The following is a 27,691-nucleotide window of genomic DNA, read 5'->3' on the forward strand; positions in this document are numbered from 1 at the left end:
GCAACGTTGCTCTTTGCTCAAATTTTCCAGATGCACATTAATTTTGTCCATGATGAAAGATCTTACCTAGATTGTGAATATGCTACATATTGTTTGTGTGAGTGTACGTTAATCATGTATCTGCTGTCTGTTTGGAAATATACAGCACAAAGTATTGTGAATCCTCAGTGAAAGTGCAAAAGGTCCAATGCTTTCTGAATAACTTGCTTATAGCATCTGGTCCATGCAATCACAATATTCTTACAGAATGAGTTCAGTTTTTCTTCAAAGAATTAGGCATGCTTTCTGGTTGTTCTCCATGTTCATGTGCTTTACACAGCTCTACAGTTGCTTGAAGAACCATCATCCAGCATATAATAACCCTACCCCACACTTGCTCTAGCACTTGCAGTGTTAGAATAGCTAGGAAACCATACTGTAAATCCATGCAGTGGTTTGACAGAAGTATTTCTTTAACAATTCATGGTGGTATTCATAACAGATGGCTTATCATTCATTATTTCTGTTATGATTTATTAATACATTATTATGCTTCTTTACTTTGTTTCTAGTTGTTTGGGTTTTGCTGTATGAATTTGAATTCTTTAATAAATTTATATTGAAAATGCCTCAGAACAAAACTTATGAATATACATGTGATACATAGCAATATGGGTCTCTCAGAGAACGCTGAGAAACAGTACAGTTTGTGTAAGAGATAACAAAAATAAAGTATTTTCATACAGGAAATAAAAACAAACTGGAAAGTGTCCCCATTAAGTTATAAATTCAAAATTAAAAGGAGAAGAGGACAAATATTTGTGTGAATTAATCTTAAAAATAAAAAGATTCAACTGAATTTATAGGAGTAAGAATGATCATAATATATTGCTGTTGCATAACAGCTTCTATGAGTGCTTTCCAGTCATTATCCTTTGCAAGATGCTTTCAGTTTAGTAGGTAAGTATTATTCTTTCTACTTGACAGGGGTTAGAGAGGTTAAACGTCAGCTTGCCTAAGATCACTGAGAAACTCAATGGCAGAGACTAGAGTATAATTCCCAGATCACCCAACATCTTGCCTAGTGTTTTGCCTACATAATCTATTTTATAAAACACATTGTACAGGGAAGAATCTTTGTGTTTCTCCAAGAAGTGTCAAACACTGTTGCTGCAGAGCCTATAACAAAAGTCTGCTACATGAACCAATTATCTAGTGAAGCATACAGCCAATGTGCTGCAAAGCACATCAGCCCAGTTTGGCTCCTTGACACTTCACCAAGAAACACTATGCAAAACAAGGGTTTTTGAACACACCACAGGGCAGAAATGTTACCCAGTACCAGGCAGGTTTTCTTGAGGGGACAGGTGTTAGAACTGTCAAAAAAAAGATAACACCACAAACAGTGTAACACAGTTTAAAGTGATAAAGGCTTACTAAATTATTTTTTTTTAGTTGTCACCTGATAGTACCTCTGGTACATACACATCCTTTCTCCGTTTGCTTAACAGAACAGCAGCCATTAATAAATTTTCATTCTTCTTAAATATTTTGTCTCTGAATTTCAGTGAACTACTGTGGTAGGTTGACCCTGGCTGGATGCCAGGTGCCCACCAAAGCTGCTCTATCACTCCCTCCCTCAGATGGACAGAGGAGAGAAAATATAATGAAAAGCATGTGGGTTGAGATAAGGACAGAGAGAGATCATTCTCCAATTACCATCAAAGGCAAAACAGACTCGACTCGGGGAAAAAAAATAATTTATCACCAATCAAATCCGAGTAGGATAATGAGAAATAAAACCAAATCATAAAACACCTTCCTGCAACACCTTCCTTCTTCCCAGGCCTAGCCTTACCTCTGATTTTCTCTACCTTCTCCCCCCAGTGGCACAGGGGGATGGAAATGTGGGTTGCGGTCAGTTCATCACACATCATTTCTGCTGCTCCTTCCTCCTCAGGGAGAGGACGCTTCATACTCTTCCCATGCTCCAGGGCTCCGTCCCATGGGAGACAGTCCTCCATGAACTTCTCCAATGTGAATCCTTCCCATGGGCTGCAGTTGTTCATGAACTGCTCCAGCGTGGGTCCCTTCCACAGGGTGCAGTCCTTCAGGCACAGACTGCTCCAGTGTGGGTCCCCTGTGGGGTCACAAGTCCTGCCAGCAAACCTGCTCCAGCGTGGGCTCCTCTCTTCATGGGTCCACAGGTCCTGCCAGGAGCCTGCTCCAGCACAGGCTTCCCACAGGGTCACAGCCTCCTTCGGGCATCCGCCTGCTCTACCATGAGGTCCTCCAAGGGCTTCAGGTGGATATCTTCTCTGGCACCTGGAGCACCTCCTTCCCCTCCTTCTTCACTGACCTTGCTGTCTGCAGAGTTGTTTCTCTCACATATACTTAGTCCTCTCTACAGCTGCAATTGCTGTTGCGCAGGGTTTTTTTTCCCCTTCTTAAATGTTATCACATAACACTGTCACTAACTGGCTTGGCCGTGGCCAGCAGCGGGTCCATCTTGGAGCCAGCATTGGCTCTATTGGACATGGGGGAAGCTTCTAGCAGCTTCTCACAGAAGCCGCCCCTATAGCCACCCGCTGCCAAAACCTTGCCATGCAAACCCAATTCAACTACTGTTATCTTTGAGAAACTAAAAGCTACCAAACACTTCAGAAAGATAAATCTGTCTAAAACTGTGTGAATTCATGACAGTTACTTTGATCTCACTCCATATTTTTCTGTGTATCTGATTGCAGCCCTTCTATAATAAGTGCAGTCTTGAACTTGTGATCTTAGAAAGTGAACACATGAACCTAAAAAGAGCAAAAGATGTTCACCAGCCTTATCTGTGTGAAACACCTGAAGCAAGATTCTCAGAGTCAAAAAATGTGTTTGAATGAAGAGTCTTCTAACTTGCAGCAGTGCTGACTTAGCAGTGAATGGGATAAACAGGAACACACAGGAAAAGTTGAATTTTAGATCAGGGTTCTTTACTCAAAGGCAAAATACAACACAGTTTATTTAATTTTGAAATTTTCTCATTAATAATAGAATAAATCTTATCGCTTAATACTGCTTGTAAAACACACCAGTTATAAAAACATTCCTGCTTTCACCAGCAAAACCAGTGTGAGATGGTATTTCATCAAGGTTGAATACCCCTAAATTTTTTTAAGAGAAAACCCACTGCAGCTAGTGTGACTTTTGCTACCTAGCATTATTGTCTTCTCTTTAGTAAGATGCAAGGAAGTTTGACTTTCTCATCATGTCATGTCCCAATGTTCAGAGACTTTTTAACACTGCAATACTGTAGTCTTGTCCCAGTGCTGCTCCTTACTCTCAAAAACATTTTGTTCCCTAAGCCACCTGTTTTACAATCCAAATTATAAGAAGAGTTTCACTGTCCAGAAGAGAGAAGTTAATAAGATGTCTTTTCACTAACAGTGAATTTGTCAACTTCTATTTTAAGCAAGTGGAAATAGTAAATGTATTTTGGGTGGATTGCTAAGTACACTGAAGTCTGCCATCTAACCAAGATGGGCAAGATTAGCCAACACCGGTACCCAAGACTTGCAAGGATATCACGCAATAGCAAAAAGATAAATTCACCTCATATTCAATCAGTTTTTATTGAAATTTCCAGCATGAAACCCAATAATGTGTATTCTCTTTTTTATGCATGTGCAACTTTGATTTTTTTATTTGAGAAACAAAGTCCAGTCTTCTTTCTCTTGATCCAGCAAAAAAAATAGTTACATAATAAGTGTTTGTTTTCACTTCCTGTTGCACGGGAGTAAGCAATGCAGAAATGTAAAGTTCTACATCACATTAAGAATATGAAACTCACAACCATCAGTCAGCCTCTCCTGTTGTGTGTGTCTAAGAAACTAGCATGGAAAAGTTGGATCCATTTCTGCTATGATCACTTTTATACTGCTGTTCACTCATTTTGCCCAACTGACATGTTTTTTCACTCTTCAGTTTCACCTAACTCAGTCTAAGCTAACCTGGAAGTAAATGTAACTAAGATGAGAACAGGAGCCAGATTTCAGGGGAGTAAGTCTAATTTACATTATGTGTTGCTCTGAAGTGAAGCACACTGGCTGGAATTTTCAGGCAACTGCAAGAAACATGTGAAGCTTTATTGTTCTTGTTTAATCCATTTCCTTCATTGTCTGAAAATCCAACAGGGGAACACTGATATAAATTTTATAAATAGCAGTTCCCTTGCCACATATACTCACACTGCACTCAAATACTAGTAAAACATTCTTGTCAACTCACCAGGTGGGGGTCTGAAAGTATTAAGACTGCTTAAGAGACTAAGCAATGCCTATGCTTCAGCTTGCTGTCAGCTACTGTGTTTAATGCATAAAAAAGTAGCTAGCACCATTAGTTAAGTGCAAGTCCTAGTTACAGTATAAAAAATAGATGAACAGCCTCTACCATCACCTCAGCATGGTGCTTAATGGCTGCTTGAAGGTACCATCTAATCTTTTGGATGGGTTAATTGTTTCTTTCTTCACAGTTCAAAGGAGAAGAGTGGTTATTAAGCCTGGTGTTCTCACAACATTTTCAGAGTAGAGCTTCACTGAATAAAAAGTACCACTTAGATTAGTAAGGATAGGATCTAAGGTTTATACAACACTTGCTGTTGGAAAGTTAAACAGAAAGGAGTTTGCTGACCCTTATAGTCTTGTAAGTTTATGTTTGAGGAGCATGAAATTCCTCAATCTTGAACAAGCTGAAATATCAGATCCCAAACTACTGACTGCTAAACAAAAAGCAAATAAAAGCAGACAACGTTGCTGACAAGGTATTTCTCCTTCCAGTCATCATTTCATTTCAGTATAATTATTTGTTTTAATTACTCTTGAAAGATCTGATTTTCTAAACAGCATTGTTTTTAATTAGCAGGGGGATAAGGAATAAGTAGAAGTAACTGGTGGAAAATGGGTATAAGATTTCCTGAATATGTCACTTGCCCAAATGGGTAGCTGCTGAAGGTTGTCACCATCTGATGTTTGTTCATTGGTCTGTGTAGAATGAAGTGGTGATTTGAGTCCCATAGGATTTGGAGAGCACTTGCAGCACAGAAGGCAATAATTAACATCATTGCTGACAGTCTCTGTAACTATGCCACACATTGAATAGGGACGAAAATGTAATTTACTTTCTTACCCTTCAAGGTTTTGTTCCTTCATGTCAGAGTTCAGTCAGACTGGAGGAGCAGCCAAAGGAAATTTGTTTTATCTGGTGCCCATACTATGCTTGTTCTTTGCAACAAAGCAAACATTTCATCTTCTAGAGCCAGCAAATCAAGCAATGCTTACAAACATAATCCCTTCCAAATGAAATTGAAATCCAACTTAGATAACATCAACAGATAACAAATCCATGCTTTTAAAGGAATGATAACAAGCTTTAGGCATTGACAAAAGTAGAAGTGAGGCAAAAGGCAATACTTCTGTGGTACCCTTCTTTGTCATACTTTTAGCTGTACTGGAACTATAGCCCCAGTGAAATTTGTCCGTGCATGAAAGTTTTCCACACCACAAAACTCAAAGTGGAGATAGCTGTCAAGGACACTTACAGATCTTTCTCTAACTTTTTTATTTCTGGTTGCCTGAACATTTTCTAATGAGAGTAGACTCTTTTGTAGTGAATTTAAGATGATGATAATAGATTTGCTTTGGGAGAAAACCACTACATCACTGCAAGAAAAGTCATTCACTGGCCATGAACAGGCTGGCAAGGTTACCATGTGGTGAATAAATGAATTTGATGACATGCTTAGTTACGCAGATTTTATGGACCAGATATGCCACTTAATAATTGCTACAGGGAACAAGAATCGACCTACTGTGTAAAATTGTCAATGAATTTATTGGACCCAGCAGAGATCATGAATTTCGCAGTTTAGTTTGCCAAAACACCGAGTAATTGAAGCTTAATCCTCAAAACTACAATAAAGTACTTTTAAAGTTTGTCCTGTATTTGCTAAGTTTATTGAAAGTAGGAATAGATACACTGCCTGATTATTGACATGGTATATTTCTTATTCTAGGTTCTATCCTTAGGGGCTGATGTTCTACCAGAATATAAACTCCAGACACCTCGCATCAACAAGTTTACTATATTGCACTATAGTCCTTTCAAAGCTGTCTGGGACTGGCTCATTTTGTTGCTGGTAATATATACCGCCATATTCACCCCTTACTCTGCTGCCTTCCTTCTGAATGATAGTGAGGAACGGAAGAGGAGAGAGTGTGGATATTCTTGCAGCCCACTGAATGTTGTAGACTTAATTGTGGATATTATGTTTATCATTGACATTCTAATAAACTTCCGAACAACATATGTAAACCAGAATGAAGAAGTGGTAAGTGACCCAGCAAAAATAGCAATTCACTACTTCAAAGGCTGGTTCCTAATTGACATGGTTGCTGCAATACCTTTTGACCTGCTCATTTTTGGCTCTGGCTCTGAAGAGGTAAGCTTAAATGAATAAGAAATCTTAAATCTTAAGTTTTGACTTTACTAAAATAATCTGTATATCCTAATATGTTTTTGCTTGTCAGTTAATAGGCTGTTCAGTAGTTCTACCCCATCTTTTAAAGTTAAACTAAAATTAAATCTACCTTAGTAGAATAATGTAGAATATTAGCTTTCATTGACAGGAAAACAAGTTGCATGATTCAGCTAGTATTTTTCAATTATACCATATTTGATGCTGTCTTTACAAATAATGAAATAAATATATCATGTATGAAGGTTTTGTTTAAATGCTTTTTTTTAAGAACTGCTCCTTTGATTTGCTGCTTGCTTTGTAAAAACTGCTCATAATGCATATAAGTGTTGTGCTGGCATTAAAAGTAAATTCTATCTGTTCAAAATCTTTAGATCAGAGGCTTACTTAGTGTAAAACAGATTAGTTGTAGTGTAAAGTATACCAGTTAACAAAAAGATTTGGCTGATGTCTATTTTATCAAGAATTTGGACTACCAAAATAAAGGAAAAAAGATTATATGGGGTTAACCTTGCCAGACATGACTAATGTCCTCACCTTCTCTGTACAATAGGTTAAAAAAGTGCTCGATATACGCATCCAAAATTTGCCCAAATGTGTATAAAACATACGCTGTGTTCTGGATGCCTGACCCAGTTCTGCCTCCTTCCAAAGATTTTTGTTTAATTTAAGAAGGGCTAAAGTTATATTTTTTGATGAAAAGTGAACTGACAAGTACAGAATTAGCTTTTTTTGTCATGCATAGAATACAGCAGTTTAAAAAAAAAAAGCAGCAAACCAAGCAAAATATGATCCATTCACTTTTCAAAGGTCACAAATCCATTTCTTAAAAATACTGTTTTGCACATATTGACATAAGGGAAACAGACAGTTTTGTCAACCATATGTGCATCTCATTAATTGAGAAGAGAAAGGTGAAAACTACAAATTAATCAGCAACCTTTAGCATGAAAATTTGCTGATCTGACTGTATGCCTCTGTGTCACAATACAAAGAATGCAAAAACGTTTTAATTTTATAATTAATTCCTTTTTATTAAAGTCATTTGCTGTGACAGCAAATATTTTTATGTCCACTGCAAAAGCCTGATCTGAATTCTGAGCATACCTTAGCTATCCTCACAAATTACATGTAAACTCAATTAAGTATGCCTTTAATGGTCAGTATAAAACAACTGGCACATAGCTACATGTACCTTGAGAGTCTTGTGAGCATATTCAGTCTTAAAAAATTCAGAAGTAGGATGAACATGAGTCATGCTTTTCTTAAACTCATTTTCTTAAATTTTATATAATGAGAATGTTTTCCTGTCTCCTGTACCTCTTAAAAATCATTGTAATAATATGGTCTAATTCAGCAGTCATAGAAATCAATAGTAACATTCCAATAGTGATATTCCTACTAATTTGAACCTGAGTGTACACACTCAAGGTAAATGAGGAATCTGGAGAAACGTGCAGGTAATATCATGCAGTAGAAATAAATTTTGTGAAGGGAATGCAATAAGAAGAGAGAGAGTAGCATAAAAGACAGAGGTAACGTTAATAGTTGTCTTACTAAAAGAGAACTTTTCTATTCAGAAGGTGACTAAAAAGCTCGGAGATTCAAGAGAAACTTTGATCACTTTTTGCATTTGTTAGCTGTGGTAGGTCTCAGTCTTTCTGCAGATTTTTTTCTGTGGTTTTGATAGCACAGACACATGAAAGACAAACATTTTGACAATGGCATTACTTCTAACCTGGACCACATCATTCCCCTTCAGGTGTGGTCTGCATCCCTTTCTGATCACTGAGCACTCATCACTGCCAAAAATTATGTTCAGTGATTGGAAGTGTGGAACATCAAGAATTACAACAGGGACCAATTCCAAAGTTCATTGAAGGAGTACTCTTTGGATTTGACCCTGAACATCATTCCTCCACACCTCCCCTGTTACAGACGTCCTTAAGAGTAAAGTGCCAGGTGCTAAAATGATGCTAAAGGGATAACTTTAACATAGGATAACATTCCAAATTAGTACCAAACAAGTGCATTCTGGCAAGTGAGTACACAAATACAAAAACATGGAACTTGGAACAGAAATCATTGGACCATGTAATGACTTTTTCAGTATTGCAGATATAAGTAAGTTAATTCTTTATTCCCTCAAAACCTAGTAATCGAACAGTTTCATGACCTGGACAGATTAGGACCAGTTCACCATGCCATCATGACTTTCTCTCATTCATGGTATTGAATATGTCAATCACTTTTTCTAAGCTGCTACTTACTGCAGTTTTGCTTCCTACATTGCTAACTATATTTCCCCAACAATCCCTTTTTGATAGTTTAGCAAGAAGCAAACATAAAACTGTTAGAATGGAGCATTTTTCATTTAATGGAATTTTTTCAGTCACAAGGGTTATCTTTTTTATGAAATAGCTCTTTTTTGTTATCTAGAGATTCTTCAAATAAGATCCCCTATGAACAATTGTATTGAATACTCTTTTTATTAAACACCATAAGCTCCAAAGAGAGCTCCATGTGTGCTCACCCAGCTTTAAAACACCTTGATATCAAACCGCATCTAGAAAGGGCAGGAGATAATAATCCAAATACCACATGCAGCACTATGTGAATACTTCTATTTGAGCCATACTTTGTCAACCATAGGAAAGCAACAGAGTAAGACAGTTAACTTTCCAATTTCTAAAATAGAGAACTAATGTAATTTTAATTTTTTTTTTTTTCTGTTCAAACAGACTCAACACAAAATGATTATGGCTGGTAGTAAACCATTCTCTTTTTTGTGTGTGTATATTGTAAATGTTAAGTGGCACCCCTGATACTTGGGAAGATAAAAATAATGAGTAGATGGACTTTTTACTTTCTATCCTTTTGGTAGTTTATTTTCAATCATTCTGCTCAGCTGAGGAGTCTGGACTGGATTTTAAACAAATAATAGTTGTAGTGGCACAGCTCCTTAAAGCACACGCATAGATGATGTCCATGTACAAGTGGAACACTGCTTAAGATTACTAGATATTTTTAGATATATGCATTTAAAATAATGTACTTTTTAATGTATTGATCAGCTTTTCAATTCAAAGACAGGTACGTTGTAGGGAAAAATCAGATGGATATATAGATGGACAGAGTTTCTTCCCTTTCATCTAGAACCTACTGTAATAAAAAATACAAACAAGTGATGGTAACAGCTTCAGCAAGAAAATTTTCATATTTATAGTTTTATTAAATTGAGGCCAGAGAGAACACTCAGCTGAAATATGCAGAAAAGCTTGAAGGCTTTTTCTTTCTGTTTGAACAAATAATAGTGATCAGAGCTATTTTACAGAACATAATTAAAAAGCCTATCAACAGGAAAAATGCTGGCTTAGAAAATAAAAATAAATACATCATGATGTATATATCCAGCATATTCACAAAATGTAGGAGTGAATGTGTCTTCTATTCGTAGCAATAAATCAAGAAAATAGATGGATTTGGGCTAAAATGAAGACATATAAATCAAAGTATTCTTGTTGTTCTCTTAGTTTTGACATCTTCATTTCACTCCATTGCACAGTGTATCTGTTAAAGCAAACTGAAAAGAAGAATCCCACATTTCTAGAATTAGAGATTGAACCTCATAGTCCTGACTGCATCTCCACTGATAGAATCAGTACTTTACCCCCTTCCAAATTAAAATATATTTGAAAATCAAGCTCAGAAAACATCTCAGGAAGAGAGTAATATAGTTTCCTGTGCTCAGTTCAGCAATTTACTTGGAAAACCTATTCCAATGAATTTCATCTTTTACACTGAAGACTGCATAGCTGATCATACAGGTAGTCTGCCTTTGCATTAGCAACCCTGTAGACTGAGTACAGTCCAGGATGATGCAGCATCAGGGTAGAGTCTCTGGAAATTATTTAGGTGGCTGGCTAATATCAGAGAAGCATTTATTATCAACTTTTTCTTCCTTTAATTGTTTTTCAAGACGAAGCAAAGAGGAACCCCAGCACTGCTTGAGCAGGCATTTATTCATAGATCATTTTGGCAGTCCTTTCTCAATGGCAGTTGAAGTACCAGTACCCTGCTATAAATAAGAACTTTTGGTTAGTTGAAATATTTTTGTTTAATTGCTATTTGTACTAGCATTTTGAGTATCATGATGCATACAGCATAAAGAGCTTCAACCATGACACAGTACTCAGAAGATGCTATTAAGGCAATGGAGCATAGACTGAAAGGCCAAATTCTGGCATGTATTAGAGATTTTTCCAAGAAAGAAAAAGGAGTTAACTATGCTTGATGCTACAGTACTTGTATTTAATAGATTTACTTACAGACTGAAAAAAGGTAGAAGGTTGATAGTGGTTTTAACATAAAATATAGGTGACAGGAAATTATTGGGAAACCAAAGACCTTACAATACCAAGAAACTAGAAAGGACCCTATAGCAGATGAAACACTGTGTAAGCAAGCACACATTAACACATATTGGAAGAGACAGTTTGAAATACTCATACACATCAGTGGGTTATTTGGTTTAGAAAAGAGAGAAATAAGAGATAACATTTTAGATTTACACATTAATAATAATGGATGTTATGAGAAAGAAAGGAAAAAAAAAAAAAAAAACACACAAAAATCTAGAGGAAACCTAAGGATTTGGCCATCAGTGAGAAAGTCATGAGATGTAAATGGCTTTTTGCACAGGCAGAATACCATTTATGCAGATAATTAATTAGGTGATACCAGCTCCCTCTTCTAGTCTGATACAATAATAACTTCTGAATGATACCCTCTGCAATCAGATAGACTGATGCCCTCCTCTTTCTAATCATGCTGTAATCAATTGCTGTCCATCAAAATAGCCCCCTGCTGTGGCCATTTCAGCATCAGGGCTTGAGAAATTGAGGGTATAAAATAATCTCACTGTTAAAAAGAGAAGAATAATCACAGTTAAGGATACCTCCTTGTAATATATAAGGATTTTGTAAAATGAATTCAGTCACCTATACTTAGAAAATGAAATATCCATGAAGTCCTGTTTTTAGAAGGTGATTTCTTTCTCCCAGAGAGAAAATAGTTGACAAACTTTAACGTTTCTCAAGCTTCTTATTTGCAGAACTGAATAATTATTCCAAAACAATTAAAGATATCTTCTATGTGGTTACTTAGCTTGTGCAGACAACCATGTAGGCATGAAAGAACCATTGTAGGCATAAGGTTTTGTTTATTTTTTGTGCTATTGCTAAAGTCAAAACAGAAAAAAAACAATACACTTTTAATCCAGGCCTCCCTCTTGTACTATAGCTAGAAAAAATCAAAAGGCATTTTAAAAGGCCAAATAGCACAATAACCAAACAAGGCAAAAATATCAAAATTACATTGACTATACTGGTTAATGAAATGTTAGATTGGTAGATTAGAATATATGAATAGTGCAATGGAGAAATCTAAGCTGATCTTTTTTTTTTTTTTCTTTTTTTTTTTAATTTGGAATGAAAAACTAAATTTGGGGAAATAGAATGTTTTGGCAGAACCTATTTAAAATGGGTCTTACCTTAAGACCTTTATCTTTTTAATAAATCTTACCAATTAAAAAAGATTTCTTCAATGTATTATAAGGATTTTAGATTCTGAAAGTACTTTAATATGTGCCATGGTCCTAATGAATGCCAGTTTAAGCAAACAGTTAAGTGCCTTTCATAAATGGAATACTGTTTGCACTGAATATACTATAGTGGGGGAGAATGATCCTGTACCCATCTTCTACCAATTCAGATTCAGAGTTTCAGTAGCTATGTATGTGCTTCTGGCTCAGAGTAAATGTTGCTACCAAAAAAAAAAAAAATTAAAAAATTAAAAATCCTCATGTGAGTATCCAGCAACTCTTGAACTTGTAGTCCAGCTGAGAAAGCTAGGTATGATGAAAACAGAGCAGCAAGCAATTCAGAGAAAAGAGTAGCATCTATCAGATTGCTGTTTGCAGACATTAATTGATGGTACCAGATGGGGTAAGGTGGGTAACTGACAGAGGAGGACCTCTGCCTCCTTGAGTGCCGTGCTGAGCAAAGTATTCCAGCACACCAAGGAAATCATTGCATTGCACAAGGCTAGTTCTGACACCAAGTACTTCTGTCCCTGGCCAAGTGACACATGGGAGGTGGACTGTTACTGTGTGAAGGCTACATCTACACTGAGAAGTGGACATCATGTAAAGGGACACCAAAACCTATGGATTGTGCTTTCCACCTCTACTGCCAGCTGTTTTTAGTGTCAAAGCCCCTCCACTGCGTTAAAGAAAATTCAAACTCAGGATGAGTTTCTTAATGCTTTAAAGCATATCTAGTCTCACTTATGCTGATTTCGCCCTGAAGACATGGAGTTGGCTTGTTCTATATAGCTCCCGCATACTCCAGAGCTCACACTGATGCAGTATCTAAGCATGAGATTGACACCAAGGGTGCGTAATATTACCAAGTCTTACATTAAGAATGGGGTGGAACACTGTTGACATATTTTGGGTTCACAATCTACCTTCTGATCTATTTAAGGGGTACTGTAAGAATATGTTGCCTTTTGCATGGTGTAGAGATATGACTACATCTGTAATAGAATAGTTCCAACACCCCACTAGGAACAAATGTTAGCTTTTCTTAAGATTGCTCTTTTACTTAAGGGATCATATTGAAGCCTGATCTACCTTACCAAAAAAATGTACCTAATGGCAATATTCACATGCTGAAGCTCAGCCTAGGCATAGCTTTTTGAAGGATATGGTCTTTCAGACTGTTGAAGTCACAGTCAGCGAAACAACCTTCTTTATGTGGCAATGAGACATTCACTCTGAAATTATTCTCTGTGATGTTAAGCTGAACCAAGGAATGTTGCCCAGTGTAACCCTATATTATCCTCTTGCTCATTTACTCAGAAAATATGAACAATATATTGAGCTGTCCACTGACAAATGCAGCCAAGAAAGCCTCTTTTTTTGTTCCAAGGGCTTTGGGATTTTACTCAGAAACATGTTAAATGCAAGGATTTAATAAAACATAAAAAATAGTCTAGTACTTGTTGAAAGAAAGCTTTAATGCGACACATACTACCAGCAGAGTGGTTTGTAAGTCTCAGAAAACTTTTCCAGTTAAGTGTTATGTAATATACATACATGTTTAAAAAAGGAAGAAAAAACTTATTAAAAACATATTCAGTCTTGACATTTACTGAATACTTTAATATATGTTCAGACTTAATGGAGGGAAAAAGGTAGATGAGTTCTTTTTGAAATTGAGTAGTTACTATTTAGAATGTTGTCAATCTCTTTTACAAGGAATTAACAAGTGTGAAAATTATTTACTGATTGAAAATTGTACATTTACATTAATAAACGTTAAATTCCTTTAAAAAGATCAGAGCCTCAAAGAGGCTGCAATGAATCATAGTGCAGGTCTGCACTAAAAAGCTTGGAATATATTCCTGGTTTATAAATGACCCATTTTTTTTTTAATGGTATAGTACTTTTATTAGTGGTTTCTACCACACACCTGCAAGCTTCAGGATGAAAGATGTAAAAAGAAGATTAATCTGGAGTCTGGCAACAGTAACTTTTCCATGATTTTCTATTCTATGAACAGTGGTTCATCTTTTACCTGTATAGAGTGTTCTGACCATTACAAACAGGAGGAATATTTGCAGAATAAGATACTTACTCTTTGGGACATTTCTGCCCTATTACTTCTCTCTTCTAGAACATGTGTGCCAGAGCATTGCAAGGAGTCTCCAAGTTAGGATCAAATATAGTCACACAGCTTTGTTCAAATATCATAAATACTTACTACCTACAAGGCCAGTCATATGAGTAGTTCCAATAACTTACAGACTTTATCATGCCAAAACATCATTAATCTAATAGATCATTTAAGTCCATTAGGGTGGATTGAAGAGTCCAGATCAAGAATAATATTCAAAATTAAAGAGTTTTCAGCAGATAATGACAGCTTCAATATGTCTTAATTTAAAATGTGCATTTCTTATTGTTTTCTTCACTGCTTTTATAATAAAATTGGTAGTTTAAAGAAAATGAAATTAAGATTACATTGAAATGGGTTAATCTACTGGTTTTGTTGATTCCCCATAATAATGGAATTTGCACTGGTTTATTCATGCTGACTATTCATGACAGTACATTTGCTAACAGAGAAAATAAATTTCTATCTTATTTTTACAGACAACAACACTAATAGGTCTTCTGAAGACAGCTAGACTGCTGCGTTTGGTGAGGGTAGCACGGAAATTGGACAGATATTCAGAATATGGTGCTGCAGTTCTGATGCTCCTTATGTGCATATTTGCACTAATTGCACACTGGCTTGCTTGCATTTGGTATGCCATTGGAAATGTAGAAAGACCTTACCTGGCTCACAAGATTGGCTGGTTGGATTCTTTAGGAGAGCAATTGGGAAAGCATTACAATAAGAGTGATGCAAGCTCTGGACCGTCCATCAAGGACAAATATGTTACAGCACTTTATTTTACCTTCAGCAGTCTGACAAGTGTAGGATTTGGAAATGTGTCTCCAAACACCAACTCAGAGAAAATCTTCTCCATCTGTGTCATGTTGATTGGCTGTAAGTAGTTTTATCTATTTTTTTTCTTCTTTTATTCTCAGTGTTTGAGCAAATGACTTAACAGTCTAAGATAATAACATTATAAGCATGCAGCCAGAAGGGCAAATTCCTAGGGAAAGCAATGTTATATGCGAAAATACGTTGTGACTCACGCAGTGTCAGGAAGTAGTCAAGTTGCTTGACTACTCAAAATCTGTTATCCAAACTGTCAGAAGTTTTTAGCTGTGTATCAGTGCCTGTAAGCAAATCCTGTATAGGGTAGGACACTGAGTTTTGAGTGGAGTTAGGAAACTATAGCCCATCATTTTTGGATAATCATAATTATATTTTATTTGTTGATTTAAACCCTGAACCTATAAATGTATGTATACCTTCTTAACTCTGCCTTTTGTTCTTAACTTGTACTTAACTTTAGTTCCTAGTTCTTAGTTCTACCGAAGTCTGTAAAATTAGATGAACCTGACTTACAACACTAAATTCAGGACTACAAATCTCCAAAGATAAATATTACCAACCTGATTACGATTTAATATTTAAGCCTCATCTGCTAACTGAGTTGGTACTGATACAGTCAAATCAATAAAAACCTTCAGGTAAACCAATTCCACATCTCTGAAAATGTTACTAGTTCATCTGAGCTGTTTTACTTATGAAGTACTTTATGAGAACTGTTGCATCATCTGCAAAACCCAATGATATGACTTAAATTTTGTTTCTATTTAATCCAGCATTAATGTATGCTAGCATTTTTGGAAACGTATCTGCAATAATCCAAAGACTCTACTCGGGAACTGCACGGTATCACATGCAGATGCTGCGAGTAAAGGAGTTTATTCGTTTTCATCAAATCCCCAACCCTTTGCGGCAGCGACTTGAGGAATACTTCCAGCATGCATGGACATACACCAATGGCATTGACATGAACATGGTATGTTGTTCTATTTTTCAGGCATGGGTGCTGAGGAATAGATAAATGCATGAGAATTTAGAAAGAGATTGTAAGTTTACATTATTTATGAGCTGTAAAAGTACAAGCTTAAGAATATACATAACAAGATATATAGCAATTTATGAAAACGAAGCCATTACAAGCTTGGCATCCAAACATTTAACTGCCTAGATTATTACAAGCTAAATCACAAACCTGAACTATCACTGTGCATAGGAAAGCTTGAGAACTGCAGTTGACTATTATAAACTTAAGACAAGAAAAAAAATCATAGATTTCTTCTTTCAGACATAGCTGTTCCAGAAGTTATTTTGTTCTTTGGCCTGATTTTCCACTTCCAGTATCAAACAGGAGTACCTTTGTTGGTATCTACACAGTTACTCTTCTATAAAGCCTGTGGAAATAAATTCTTTTTCAGAATCCTATTGTGTAATCTAGAACAGGTATATTAGGGGTGGGTGAAAGAGAGGAGCAGGCAGGTGGATTAGCTGCTCTTTTCGGAGTGAAACATTCTAATCATTTGATAGACTGAACAGTAGTTCGCTTGCATTCACAACCACATAATTCTGCACTGAAAGTCAACACAGTACTACTAACTATTTAGCAATCCACAGAATCTCATTTGTAGGAAGTGGCAAGGTACAATATTCATATTTTCTGTTCTTGATTAAAAATTGTAAATGCTCCTTATATAATAATATATTATGTGGCCAACTGAAAAGGTATAGCAATCTGCTAATGAGCAAAAGTAAGCACATGTATTTCTGGCTTATTTTCTGGAGAAAGCAACATTTTTTCTGAAAAGTTGACATAGGTTTGAAGACACTGAGAGCATTGTGCATCTTAAGGATCTGTGAATTTGTGTCTCTAGAGGGATGATTTCCAGAGCTATTCTGAGTTATAGAGACTTTGCAGAGCTCTCCATAAAGTTGACAAGAACAAGAAAATCTCAATATTTTCGTAACAATTGAACTAGAAATCAACCTCCAAAATTTTGACATAAATTCAAACAACTTCCATGTGGTATCTGTACATACATTTGTGAATGACTGTCAGAGTGGTACACTTTGATGCAGTAAGCAGAAACAATGGTCTTGATTAAAAGTTTTTATAAAGCTGAATCACTGACAGCTTGACTTTATGATTACCATTAAGTAAAGCAGATCTTAAAAGTAAGACAGCAAATTAAATATACCGGGCTTCACCTCCCACTTCCGTGAGTGTCCCCTCCAGAGGCATATTATACCCAGCACAGGACAAAGATACTTGTATAAACCTCTGCCAGGGATTACTGCAGTGGAAGGCAGCATCAGTAGCTTCATCCTGCATGGTGCTGAATGGCCCTAATTCCCTCTGATGGCAATGGGATTGTGGGGTACTCAGCACTTTGCAGGATCAAGCCCTTAAGCTGCAGGTGGGTGCAGCCTAAGCTTAAAGTAGCTCATTGAATTATTTCTGAAGATATTACAGAATCACGTACACTTTAACCAATTCATTACCACTAACGGATGTACTAAGAACACTTGTTTCACATGAAATAGTAACTAAAACTGGATATTGTCAGGTTAAACTTTGCATAATGCAGGAATTGGTGTACTGTAATTAGTATTGGATTTGTCATTAATGTGAAATATTAACTAAATGGATTAAACAGCCCATATTCTGCAATATGATTGTGAGGCAGTATGGAGGCTTTGTTTTAAATAAAATGTGAAAAAAATCAAGTTTAGTATCTTGTTTTGTTATATTTTATTTCTTATTCTGTTCACAATTCTATCCCTCAAGTTTTATGGCAGTCACTTAATTTTCTTTAAAAAGTGAGTTTGAATATATTACATGTAGTGCAAGGATAATGTAAGAACTGTGTGATTTATGTTGTACTTATGAAAGATTTATCTCTTTCCTGTCTGCTTCATACCTAAATACATGGAATAACACCACCCACTGGTAAGAGCAGGAGGTATTTATATCCAATTTAATTCCAGTATAAAGTGTGGAGAATATCCATGTTATCTGTCGGGTTTAGAGCTTGTTCAGTGCTTTCTAATTTTAATTGTAACTTTTTGCATGATGAAGGGGAGGATAGCAAAGGGAAATAATCCAAGGAGAATCAGATGTGGGGCAAAATGGTTACTAAAAATTAGACATTAAGAAATGCTAATCTAACTACATTTATTAATCACTGTTTTACCCCACAACTCAAATCATGCTTCTCTGCCCAAAAAAGGTCATGTGCATATTGGTTTGCATTAGATAGCTGCTCTGTAGGAATGTCACTGACAAAGTTGCCATGCTGATCATTCTGCATTTTCCTTTGCATGAATGCTCTTAGTTCAAACCATAATGCATGATAGCACAAGCACCAATGAAGTTTTCTTGGCTATAAGCCATGTGCATATAAAACGGACTTGCATGTGGTATTAACTTAATTTTGCATGAAATATTTGCATTTACACACCAAAGGGCTAATACTGTCCTCAGACAAATGTGTTTGACTCCTGTCAATATTTACTAGGAGTTTTTTGCAAATATCTGAAGGCAGAATTTGATCCAGTGTCTTTCTTTTTCCATTTCATGACTGAAAACTGAATAAAATTCAAAAATTCAGTCCTCTTTCTCCTTTGAAATAAGAAATGCATGAATAATTTACATTTTATATATATATATGTACATGCAATGTATACACACACACATACTCATATATATATATAAAAATAATATTAGATAATGTGTTTCAGAAGATGCTTTTAATTATGATCAGTAATATACTTATGAATGCAGGAAAAGTGGAAAAAAAACCCCAACTTTTAACCTCAGGAATAATACTGCACTAAGACTAAATAAACTTGATTTCCTAAACAAAATCCTAAACTTTATATTGGAAACCAGAAGATAATACTTTATGCTCATTTGAAATGGCTAAACTTAAAATTAGCGTTAAAGATCTGCAGGTGAAATACGCTGAGAACATTGTTTATTCATTCATTTGTTCCCCTCTGCTTCATTTCTACATCTCTCTGATTATGTTTCATTGCATAATGTATTTTGATAAAGACAGTTCCACATAATTATGCATGGACTGGATAAACAGGATTTGGGATTTATTTTAATCTGGATAAAAATCTTGAGTCTATAGAATAAGCATAATTTAAATCATATCCCTGTGGTATACACTGGCAAAGTTAAATTACGAAAAAATTATTTACAGTGTATATTGTTTCATGAAAGATGTCACCAGCCCCAAGGATTCAAAGATATTTTATTTTTTAAACTATCCTGTTCTGTTTTTCCTAAACTCTCTTTGCCTTCTTTTCCCCCCTTCATTCCAATGTTATCAGCTCAGCACTGATAATAGCATGCCTGTGATGCCTAGTGTTTAGTGTTTGAGATCCTTTTTTAAGTTATGCATGTATTTTTTACAATCCTGCCCCGTTCTTTCCATGGATCTTCTGTGCATCTGAATAGCTTTATTGGTTTATTTTACCTTTAAAAAGAGTTCAAAGAAGTAAACAAGTGGGACAAGCTTTGCAAAGTGTTTAGCCAAATGTACATGTTAATTAAAATTTTGGATGTTGGACAGATACCTTTTTATTTTGGGTTTTACCCAGTACCATGACAGGAGAGAGCAAGCCAGAACTTTTATGCATAAATTTATGGAATCACCTCCTGCAAGCATCCAAGCAAATGGTCAATTTTACACTTGTGATAAGTTGTCTTCACCACAGTGATCATGAAAGTACAGCAGAGCACACACCTATCTTGAAGGTTCAGAACCAGCAATGCTACTGTGTCAAATAAAGGGCAGGTTCACCATTGCTTTGGTAAGGCTTCTTCTGTGAGAAATTGGCCACGGGTCACTGGATGACACCACTACATTTGTTATTCTTGCTTTTCCTCCTGCTGTGATCACTTTTTATGACAAAAACAATTCTACCAATAGAACTATTGCCAGTAATATTTTTGAACCAGAGAATTAGAAAAGTAAATTAAAATTTCAAAAATAGCAAGGAGAACTTCCTTATACCATCAGAACAGTAATCCAAATTAGAAGTGGTCAGAACAAAAACTAGTAGTAATTGATTAAACAGAGGGAATATGTAATAATGGTGGAAAGTGGTACTGCTATTTGTCTACATGTCATAATGGAAATCATAAGCATGTAAGCCTATCAGAAAGTACCTCAGATACGATTAGCTGTAAAGCTGTTCTTCATTTTCTATAACAAGACCACCTTAAAAACATGAATGCCTACATTTAATCGAGTTACAGAAAAGAAGACCTCATAAAAAAAAAAGACTTTCAAAATGTCAATCTATTTGCAAAGTGATCCTTTATCAGTTTCTCACTGCATTGTATTTTGTGGTCTCATGTCTCAAAAACAAGAGGAATTAACAATTTTCCAACTATCATTATATCTTTGGAAAAACATGGATCCAGTCAGCTTCCAACTTCTACAGACATTAAACTTTTCTGTTGATGAGGGAGTCAACAGTCTAAGAAACTGAAATCATTTTCTGTCCTCCTCACCCAGCAGTGTATCATATCTCAGAGATCACCTTCCAGATATACTCAGAAACTGTAATGAGATTATAGATGAAGAATGATCCACTGCAGCTCCAGTAATTTCAGCATAAAAGTGCCACACAAGTCTGTGTCATGGCAATAACTGAAAGCAAAAGATCCTAATTCTTGATAAGGTTGTCAGACTTCAAATCTCATTGAAAGGCAAATTAGCTCATCATCACACACTACTTCTCTCTCAACTCTTGCAAGGACCTTCTTCATATCCTGCAAAAAAAATTAAAAAAAAAAAAAAGACTGCAACATTTTCCTGTATGAAGAAGAGGAATCATCAGAAATAATCCTTATTCTATGTGGAGACCAAGAGCTGCTGGAGCAGAATTATCACCACCTGTGACCTTGTTCATTCTTTTCTAAATAGTGAAAGCCCTTGGAAATGTTTTGGCCTTCTGCTTATAGAAATAGTTAATTTCTGTAATTAACTATCACAGAAATAGTAAATTCTAAATTCTTTCTAGAAATAGAACTAGGTTGAATTACAGAAACTTTTAGCCTAAGTGAAGATGTTATTAAAATCTGAGAGTCGAATGTTTATAACAGAACTAAATCCTGCACTACTCTTTCCATCAGAGGGAACAGCTACTGGGGGACAGAAATCCTAATTCAAAATCTATGCAGCACAATTTGTGCAGCTAAAGAGTCTCAGATTAGTGCTAAAATTAGGTGGTAAAAAAATAAAAATTAAAGACATAGGTTATTTCACCAAATATATAAATTACTATGAATTAATTTCACTCCTTCTTACAAAACAAACAAAGACAGACAAAATGTTAATTTTGAATATAAATCACTACTAGAGTAAAACCTTCAAGTCATGGGGTTTACTCTCTATAATTAGTTCAAAATTTATTATTCAAATTGTTCGAGAACTTTATTCAGCATTTACTGATGCCAATGTCAACATATCCTGAGATCAATATTATGCAGATGAGATCCAAAAAGAGATTAAGTGTGTGTGGTCTATGACACAAAGTATATTTATTCCTGCCTCTATGTACCTTCAGCTGCTCAATTCTTTTGCTGGGTTAGTTTTTGCATGGATCAGTTTCTCAAACCATCTCACAAGGAGAGATCAAGACAGGGCAGGAATAAACAGAAAACATGGGGAAGGACCAGAATTCTTCTTCCAGTTTATGCCAGCTTAAATTGTCAGATGAAGATGAACTTGAGAGTCTACCTTTATCTTTCCCTCTATATACTGGATAATTGTTACTCATAAATAAGTTTGATTCTAGGACAAGAAAGACTTAGTCAAAATGAGTTTCAACACACCCTAAACAGATCCACAACACACAAGAGCCCTCTTGTGCTCTCTTCAACTGCTGCCTGGCATTTAATGTTTGATCCCACCTATGTTTCAACAGAGAAAATACATGACAGAAGATCATATGTAGAATTAAAGAAGTATCTTTGACTGCCAGACTGCAGGGACTGGAACATCTCTCATACTAGGAAAGGCTGAGAGAGTTGGGACTGTTCAGCCTGGAGAAGTGAAGGCTCACAAGGGATCTCATCAATGTTCACAAATACCCAAAGGGAGGGTGTAAAGAAGCTGTAGTGAGGCTCTTTTCAGTGGTGCCCGGTGACAGGACCAGAGGCAATGGGCACAAAATGAAACAGGAGGTTCCATCCAAACATCAGGAAACACTTTTTTACTGTGAGGATGACTGAGCGCTGGCACAAGTTGCCCAGAGAGGTTCTGGAGTCTCCATCCTTGGAGATACTCAAAAACCATCTGGACATCATCCTGGGCTACCACCTCTAGCTAGCCCTGCTTGAGCAGGGAGGTTGTACAAGATGACCTCCAGAGGTCCCTTCCAACCCCAACGATTCAGTGATTCTGTTGGTACAGAATGTGATATTTCCATGTTTAGTGACAATTATTGTAGCTAATATCCTGATTTGCTTCAGCTTGGATGCTTTGTAAATATTTTCTGTGGGACAGATGTCAATACCTGTTCTAGAACTGAGAATAGAAAATCTAAAAATTGTCATGAATCTTATCATTTATCCAAACAAAACAAAGTTATCATTGCCTCAAACATTTGCTAGTTGTCTGAGGTTAGGGCACATAGATGTCTCCAATTCTGTTGTTACAAAGGTGATTGATACATGTATGACTGATACCCTGTTGTCATCTTGAAAAAGAGAAGCTAATGAAGCTGGACTCCCTCTCCACTTATAAAAGACCACATTCTTCAAGGCAATATGAATCATGTCCCTACTATCCTCACTAAACTTCAATCACTTATTCCACATAAAATGTTTTTCTTCTCTCTGAAGGACACTTTCCTCCTCTCTAAGCATGCCAAGTAGATAAACCAACATTATTTGATGTGGAATAAGTTTTATTCCAGACAGGAAGAGACAACTGAACTTCGACTGGATAACTATGAGTGACAAACAACTGGAACCTATGGTCACAGCATCATAACTGTTTTTTCCTTTTTTTTTTTTTTTTTTTTTTTTTTTCTTTTTTGAAGAGGGGAAGGTTGAGGCTGATTTTATATCTTGTTACATGTCTTTTTGAGAAGATCTGTGTCTCTCGAATTATGGATGGGTTCTGATTATAAACATGATTCTAACCATGAGAATCCAAGACTTTTCTCACCAGGGCCCAGTGGAATCACTGTTGAGGAGATATTGAGAGTAACAATAAAAACATGTCAGGAAAGAATGGAGCAATTGAAACCCAAGCCTGTATTCAAATAATTTATTAATTTTGGATTTGTCATTGAGAATAATGCTATTTAAAGAGCAATTCTAGCTTTACAATTTTCAAAATTTTATTTTGACAATGGTTTTATTTTTGCAATACCTAGTCCTGCATTCATATAATTTCAAGATTATGCTGGCTTTTAGTTGTTTAGAAAAGTGTATTTTAAATTTTTCTTGTCACATTGGAGTGTGACTTAAATGTGTTTAAAGTCTCCAAAAGCTCACAACAAATGAAAAGAAGTGAAATGCAATATTTAGAGTTTTATTATTTTTAAGCGATTAGCTTAATGATTTTGAAGACTGCATGGATGATTTTCTAATATTTAGAGTTGTCAGTATGTGTATACTTAATGTATTGATGTTGATTGCCACATTATAAGACCATAATTTTCAATACAATTGTTCCTGCTCTATACAATCAAAGATTTCTGTAAGAATCAGATACTTCCATATTAACACAAGCTAAAAATTGATGAATAAGAAATATATTCTCAAAGTAATTAAAATCTGAATATTAGGAATGTACATGGAGGCTTGGGTTGGCAAGGTGTTGTCTGTACTGCACAACGTCAAACTTAATTTGGAAACACCAAATTCTGCATAGTGTCAGCTACTGGACTTGGATTAAATACTTCACTAAATACAATGTATACGATATGGTAAGCTCCTTTTAGTAATGTAGTATATAGTAGTTTTAAGAAACGTATCTTCAAATCAGCTTCTTTCTCGCATTTCTGAACTTGTGTTAGTGATCTCCAAAACTCCATTGGAAATCAACATTATTTGGGCACCTGTCTTTCTTCTAGACATTTGACAATTGTGGTATTAAAGAGTAAATGTTCTTCCTCGCTGATGTATAACAACTATTTTAGAGTGTAAGCTCCATGGGGCAGGGACTTTTTAATCACAGATACCTGAACAGAGGCTAGTATCTTTCAGATGTTATTGGCATATAAATAACTGTTAACTAATACACAATGATTTTAGAACAGTTTCATGTTAAGTATAATTTAATTATCAAAATAATTGTTTCTTTAAAGAAATACCCAAAGTATCTTCAGAAATATAAACCAACACACATGGTCTGCATGGTTTTTGCTTAATGGTAAAGTACAATCCCTTGATAAATGAGATGATAAACAGAAGCTGATGTGAAAAATGAATACAATTCATCCTAAGGCTGTGCTCCTGACTTTCTAACAATTCAAATACCTTTTCCTGTAAGTACCTCTGAATTGAAAATATATTTCCTATTTTGTATCCTATAAAAAATTGGACATCTTCTAAATTATATTCAGATAGATGTATAGTAAAAGAATTAATTCAAAATAGGTCTTTTTTACTCACATGACTAGAGAACAGTTTCAAAATAAACACCCGTAATTTTTCTCTACCTGTCTCATTGACCAGATGTATTTGGTTATCAGTTTCTCAGTATCGTTCAGTAAATAAGTTGCTACAACCCACAATATTTTTATTTCAATATAATTATAATAAAATAAAAAGAGTAATTGAATACTAAGCTATTTCTAGTGGTGTGATAGATACTAAAAACAGTGGCATCACAGAAACTTTTCATTTATCATATTTTCTTTTGCTTATTATTGTTGAATGTTGGCTTTTTCTGAGGATGTATAAATTTCATATGGTAATGCCCTATAGCTCATAAAATTTTTGTATATATTTGTGTTAAAACATTCTGTTTGTTATTTCACAGCACTGATTTCCATTAGCAATCATAGAAACATTTCAACTCAGTTAAAGGTACTAATATTTCATTTGTAAATCATAGCTTGGCCTGTGTGGACAGAAGCCTCATATCAGAAATGTGTTCATCTTCTCCACTAGCAAGGGATATGAGTTGTGAATATCTTTATGCAATAAGAGTGAGTGCACAGACCTTTTCTGTAAGAATTAATATAGCAACAAGGAAATGCATTTTGGATATTATTTTTTTTCTGTGCAGGAATATTTACAAGTTTGTAGAAAAACATTGCAGAGGATAAACAGGAATAAATTAATAGACTGCTCTAATGACAAAAAGACACATCCTGTTCACATATTCATAAGACTGGTAGCATCAGTTCATGTTTTGTCCTTAGAAATATGCAACAGATGTAGCCGGTCCCAGGGAAAGCATATGACCCATTAACATCATTCACAGCAGATAACAGGACTTAATGGAAAGAAAGGGTGGTGCATAATAACGTGTCAGGCCCATTCCTTAACACAGTGGGCAGAGTCACAAGATTGGCAGTACTCCCACAGAAGTCAGTAGTAGAAATGTTTATTGATTCTAAAAGAATCAGAGGTAATATGATCCTAGACAATTTAGAAAAGCTCACACATAATGACCATGTTGTAAGTAGCTCACTTTTTTTCTTCTAAACAAGATTAACATGTTACCATGGTACCCGAGAGGAATCCCATGGTTCTACTTCAGGCAAACTCCCATTGTTCTGAATAAGACATGAACAAGGACCATAGCAACTAGCCCTATGGTTTGCTGAACTAATCATCTGCCTATGCAAATCTGCATAACACCATTGTTTCAGTGGCACATGTTGTTTTTAATGATAAAAATCTAAGTCAGTCCTACACTTACAAGCAGAATATATTTAACATGAAAATCCCATTAAAATGCACTCTCTGAAAAATATCTGATCTTGTTCAGATAGCTCTCATTTTACAAATGTCATTGTTATTTCAGCAAAAACCTCTCTTATATTAAATTTAGTACTTTTATAATTGATAAAAATGAAGTTAGACATATTAGTCCAAATAGGTGCAATTCAGTCAAGACTCTCCCTTTAGCTGTCTTATTTGTTATTTTACTGCAGTATATTCATTCTTATACCTTGATAACATTTCTTGCAATGAAAGAAATCTTAATAAAGAATTTTGTAACCACTACATACATTAGTATGTACTTTAGTATTCACATTGTATAAGCTTTGCAATTAAGATTACACTATTCACTTATTGAATTGTAATACTCTGACAGCTCTTAGCACCACCTCTATTTGTATGTCACTTCTTTCTTTCTGTGCAGGAAGAAAACATAAAAATTATATAAAGCAACTTTCATAGCATTCACATGAAATCCTTATGCTTGTCTTTCCAGGTCCTGAAGGGGTTTCCAGAATGCTTACAAGCTGACATTTGTCTGCACCTCAACCAAAATTTGCTTCAGAATTGCAAAGCTTTCCGGGGGGCCAGCAAAGGCTGTCTTCGAGCTTTGGCTATGAAATTTAAGACAACACATGCACCTCCTGGAGACACTTTAGTGCACTGTGGAGATGTTCTCACTGCTCTTTACTTTGTGTCAAGAGGCTCCATTGAAATCCTTAAGAGTGACATTGTTGTAGCCATTCTTGGTAAGTAGATTACCACAAGGCATGTTAAAAGAGTCAGGGGATTGAAAAGAAATATCCGTTGTTGTTCCTGGGAAAGGAAATTTGTAAATGTTTTACTCACTCTTATTTAAATCAAGCAGAGAAATAATTTGTTTGAGGAGCAAAGTCTACATTACTGCAATAATTCATGTACACCAAAGACCCCATGTCCTTGGATATCTAAAATATAAGAGCAGGAGTGAGTCAGATTTATCCCTAGGTAAGTGGTAAACTGCAAGTTGAGGCAAGCAGATATCAAATTACTCCAGTTCTGATTATGCTGCAAGAGCCAAAGTCAACGATACCCTTTTCTTTAACAGTGTATGAGAGTACTGAGTCACACAGACCCCCTGTATGCTAACTGGAAAAAAAAAATGTATCTACTTCAGGCATTCAAAATGTCTTCTAGAGGTTTTCAGAAACATCTGCTTGTGTCCACTGAGCATATAGAAAAGGAAGAGAATAACAGATTAATCTGATCTTGATTGATACTTAAGTGTAATAACACCAGTGTTTCCCCTATATTTCTTATTAACATGTTCTTGTTGTATAGCACTGGGAGTTGTTTTCTTTCTCAGTGAAGATGGCTCAGATCAATGTTCAATCCAGCTGGGAGCTCACCTGCAGCTGGTGATAGCTCTTATGTCGAACCAATAAGACTTCATTAGCCACAGCAATTTTAAAAGTAAAATAACTAAAAGCCTACCTAAGCAAGACTACTGGTTTGTTTCTCCAATTTAATATCAGGTAATAAGAACACAAAGAATGACTGAGTAGATGAGTAAGGATTTTGCTCTATGGAAACCTGCACCAGCTGTAACATCATTCATATGTTCTCCTTTCTATCTAACATCTACTGTAGGAACTTACAGCCAGAAAACTAGCTGAAGCAGAACGTGGACTGGTAGCAGTATGTTGCTATTAATCCACT

General features: G+C 35.7%; 1 protein-coding gene across 1 annotated transcript in view; it reads left to right on the forward strand.

Moving 5' to 3' along the window:
• The window catches only part of KCNH7 (potassium voltage-gated channel, subfamily H (eag-related), member 7), a 241,098-nt gene that overhangs the window by 182,949 nt on the left and 30,458 nt on the right, over nucleotides 1–27,691 (forward strand). Inside the window, exons 7-10 of the mRNA XM_010567570.1 lie at nucleotides 6,038–6,463; nucleotides 14,718–15,117; nucleotides 15,846–16,045; nucleotides 26,490–26,742. Of these exons, the coding sequence (XP_010565872.1) occupies nucleotides 6,038–6,463; nucleotides 14,718–15,117; nucleotides 15,846–16,045; nucleotides 26,490–26,742 (1,279 nt within the window). The remainder of the gene's footprint in view (nucleotides 1–6,037; nucleotides 6,464–14,717; nucleotides 15,118–15,845; nucleotides 16,046–26,489; nucleotides 26,743–27,691) is intronic.

This window comes from Haliaeetus leucocephalus, unplaced genomic scaffold (genome assembly GCF_000737465.1).
Source record: "Haliaeetus leucocephalus isolate CR32 unplaced genomic scaffold, Haliaeetus_leucocephalus-4.0 Scaffold1, whole genome shotgun sequence".
Classification (NCBI taxonomy): Eukaryota; Metazoa; Chordata; class Aves; order Accipitriformes; family Accipitridae; genus Haliaeetus; species Haliaeetus leucocephalus.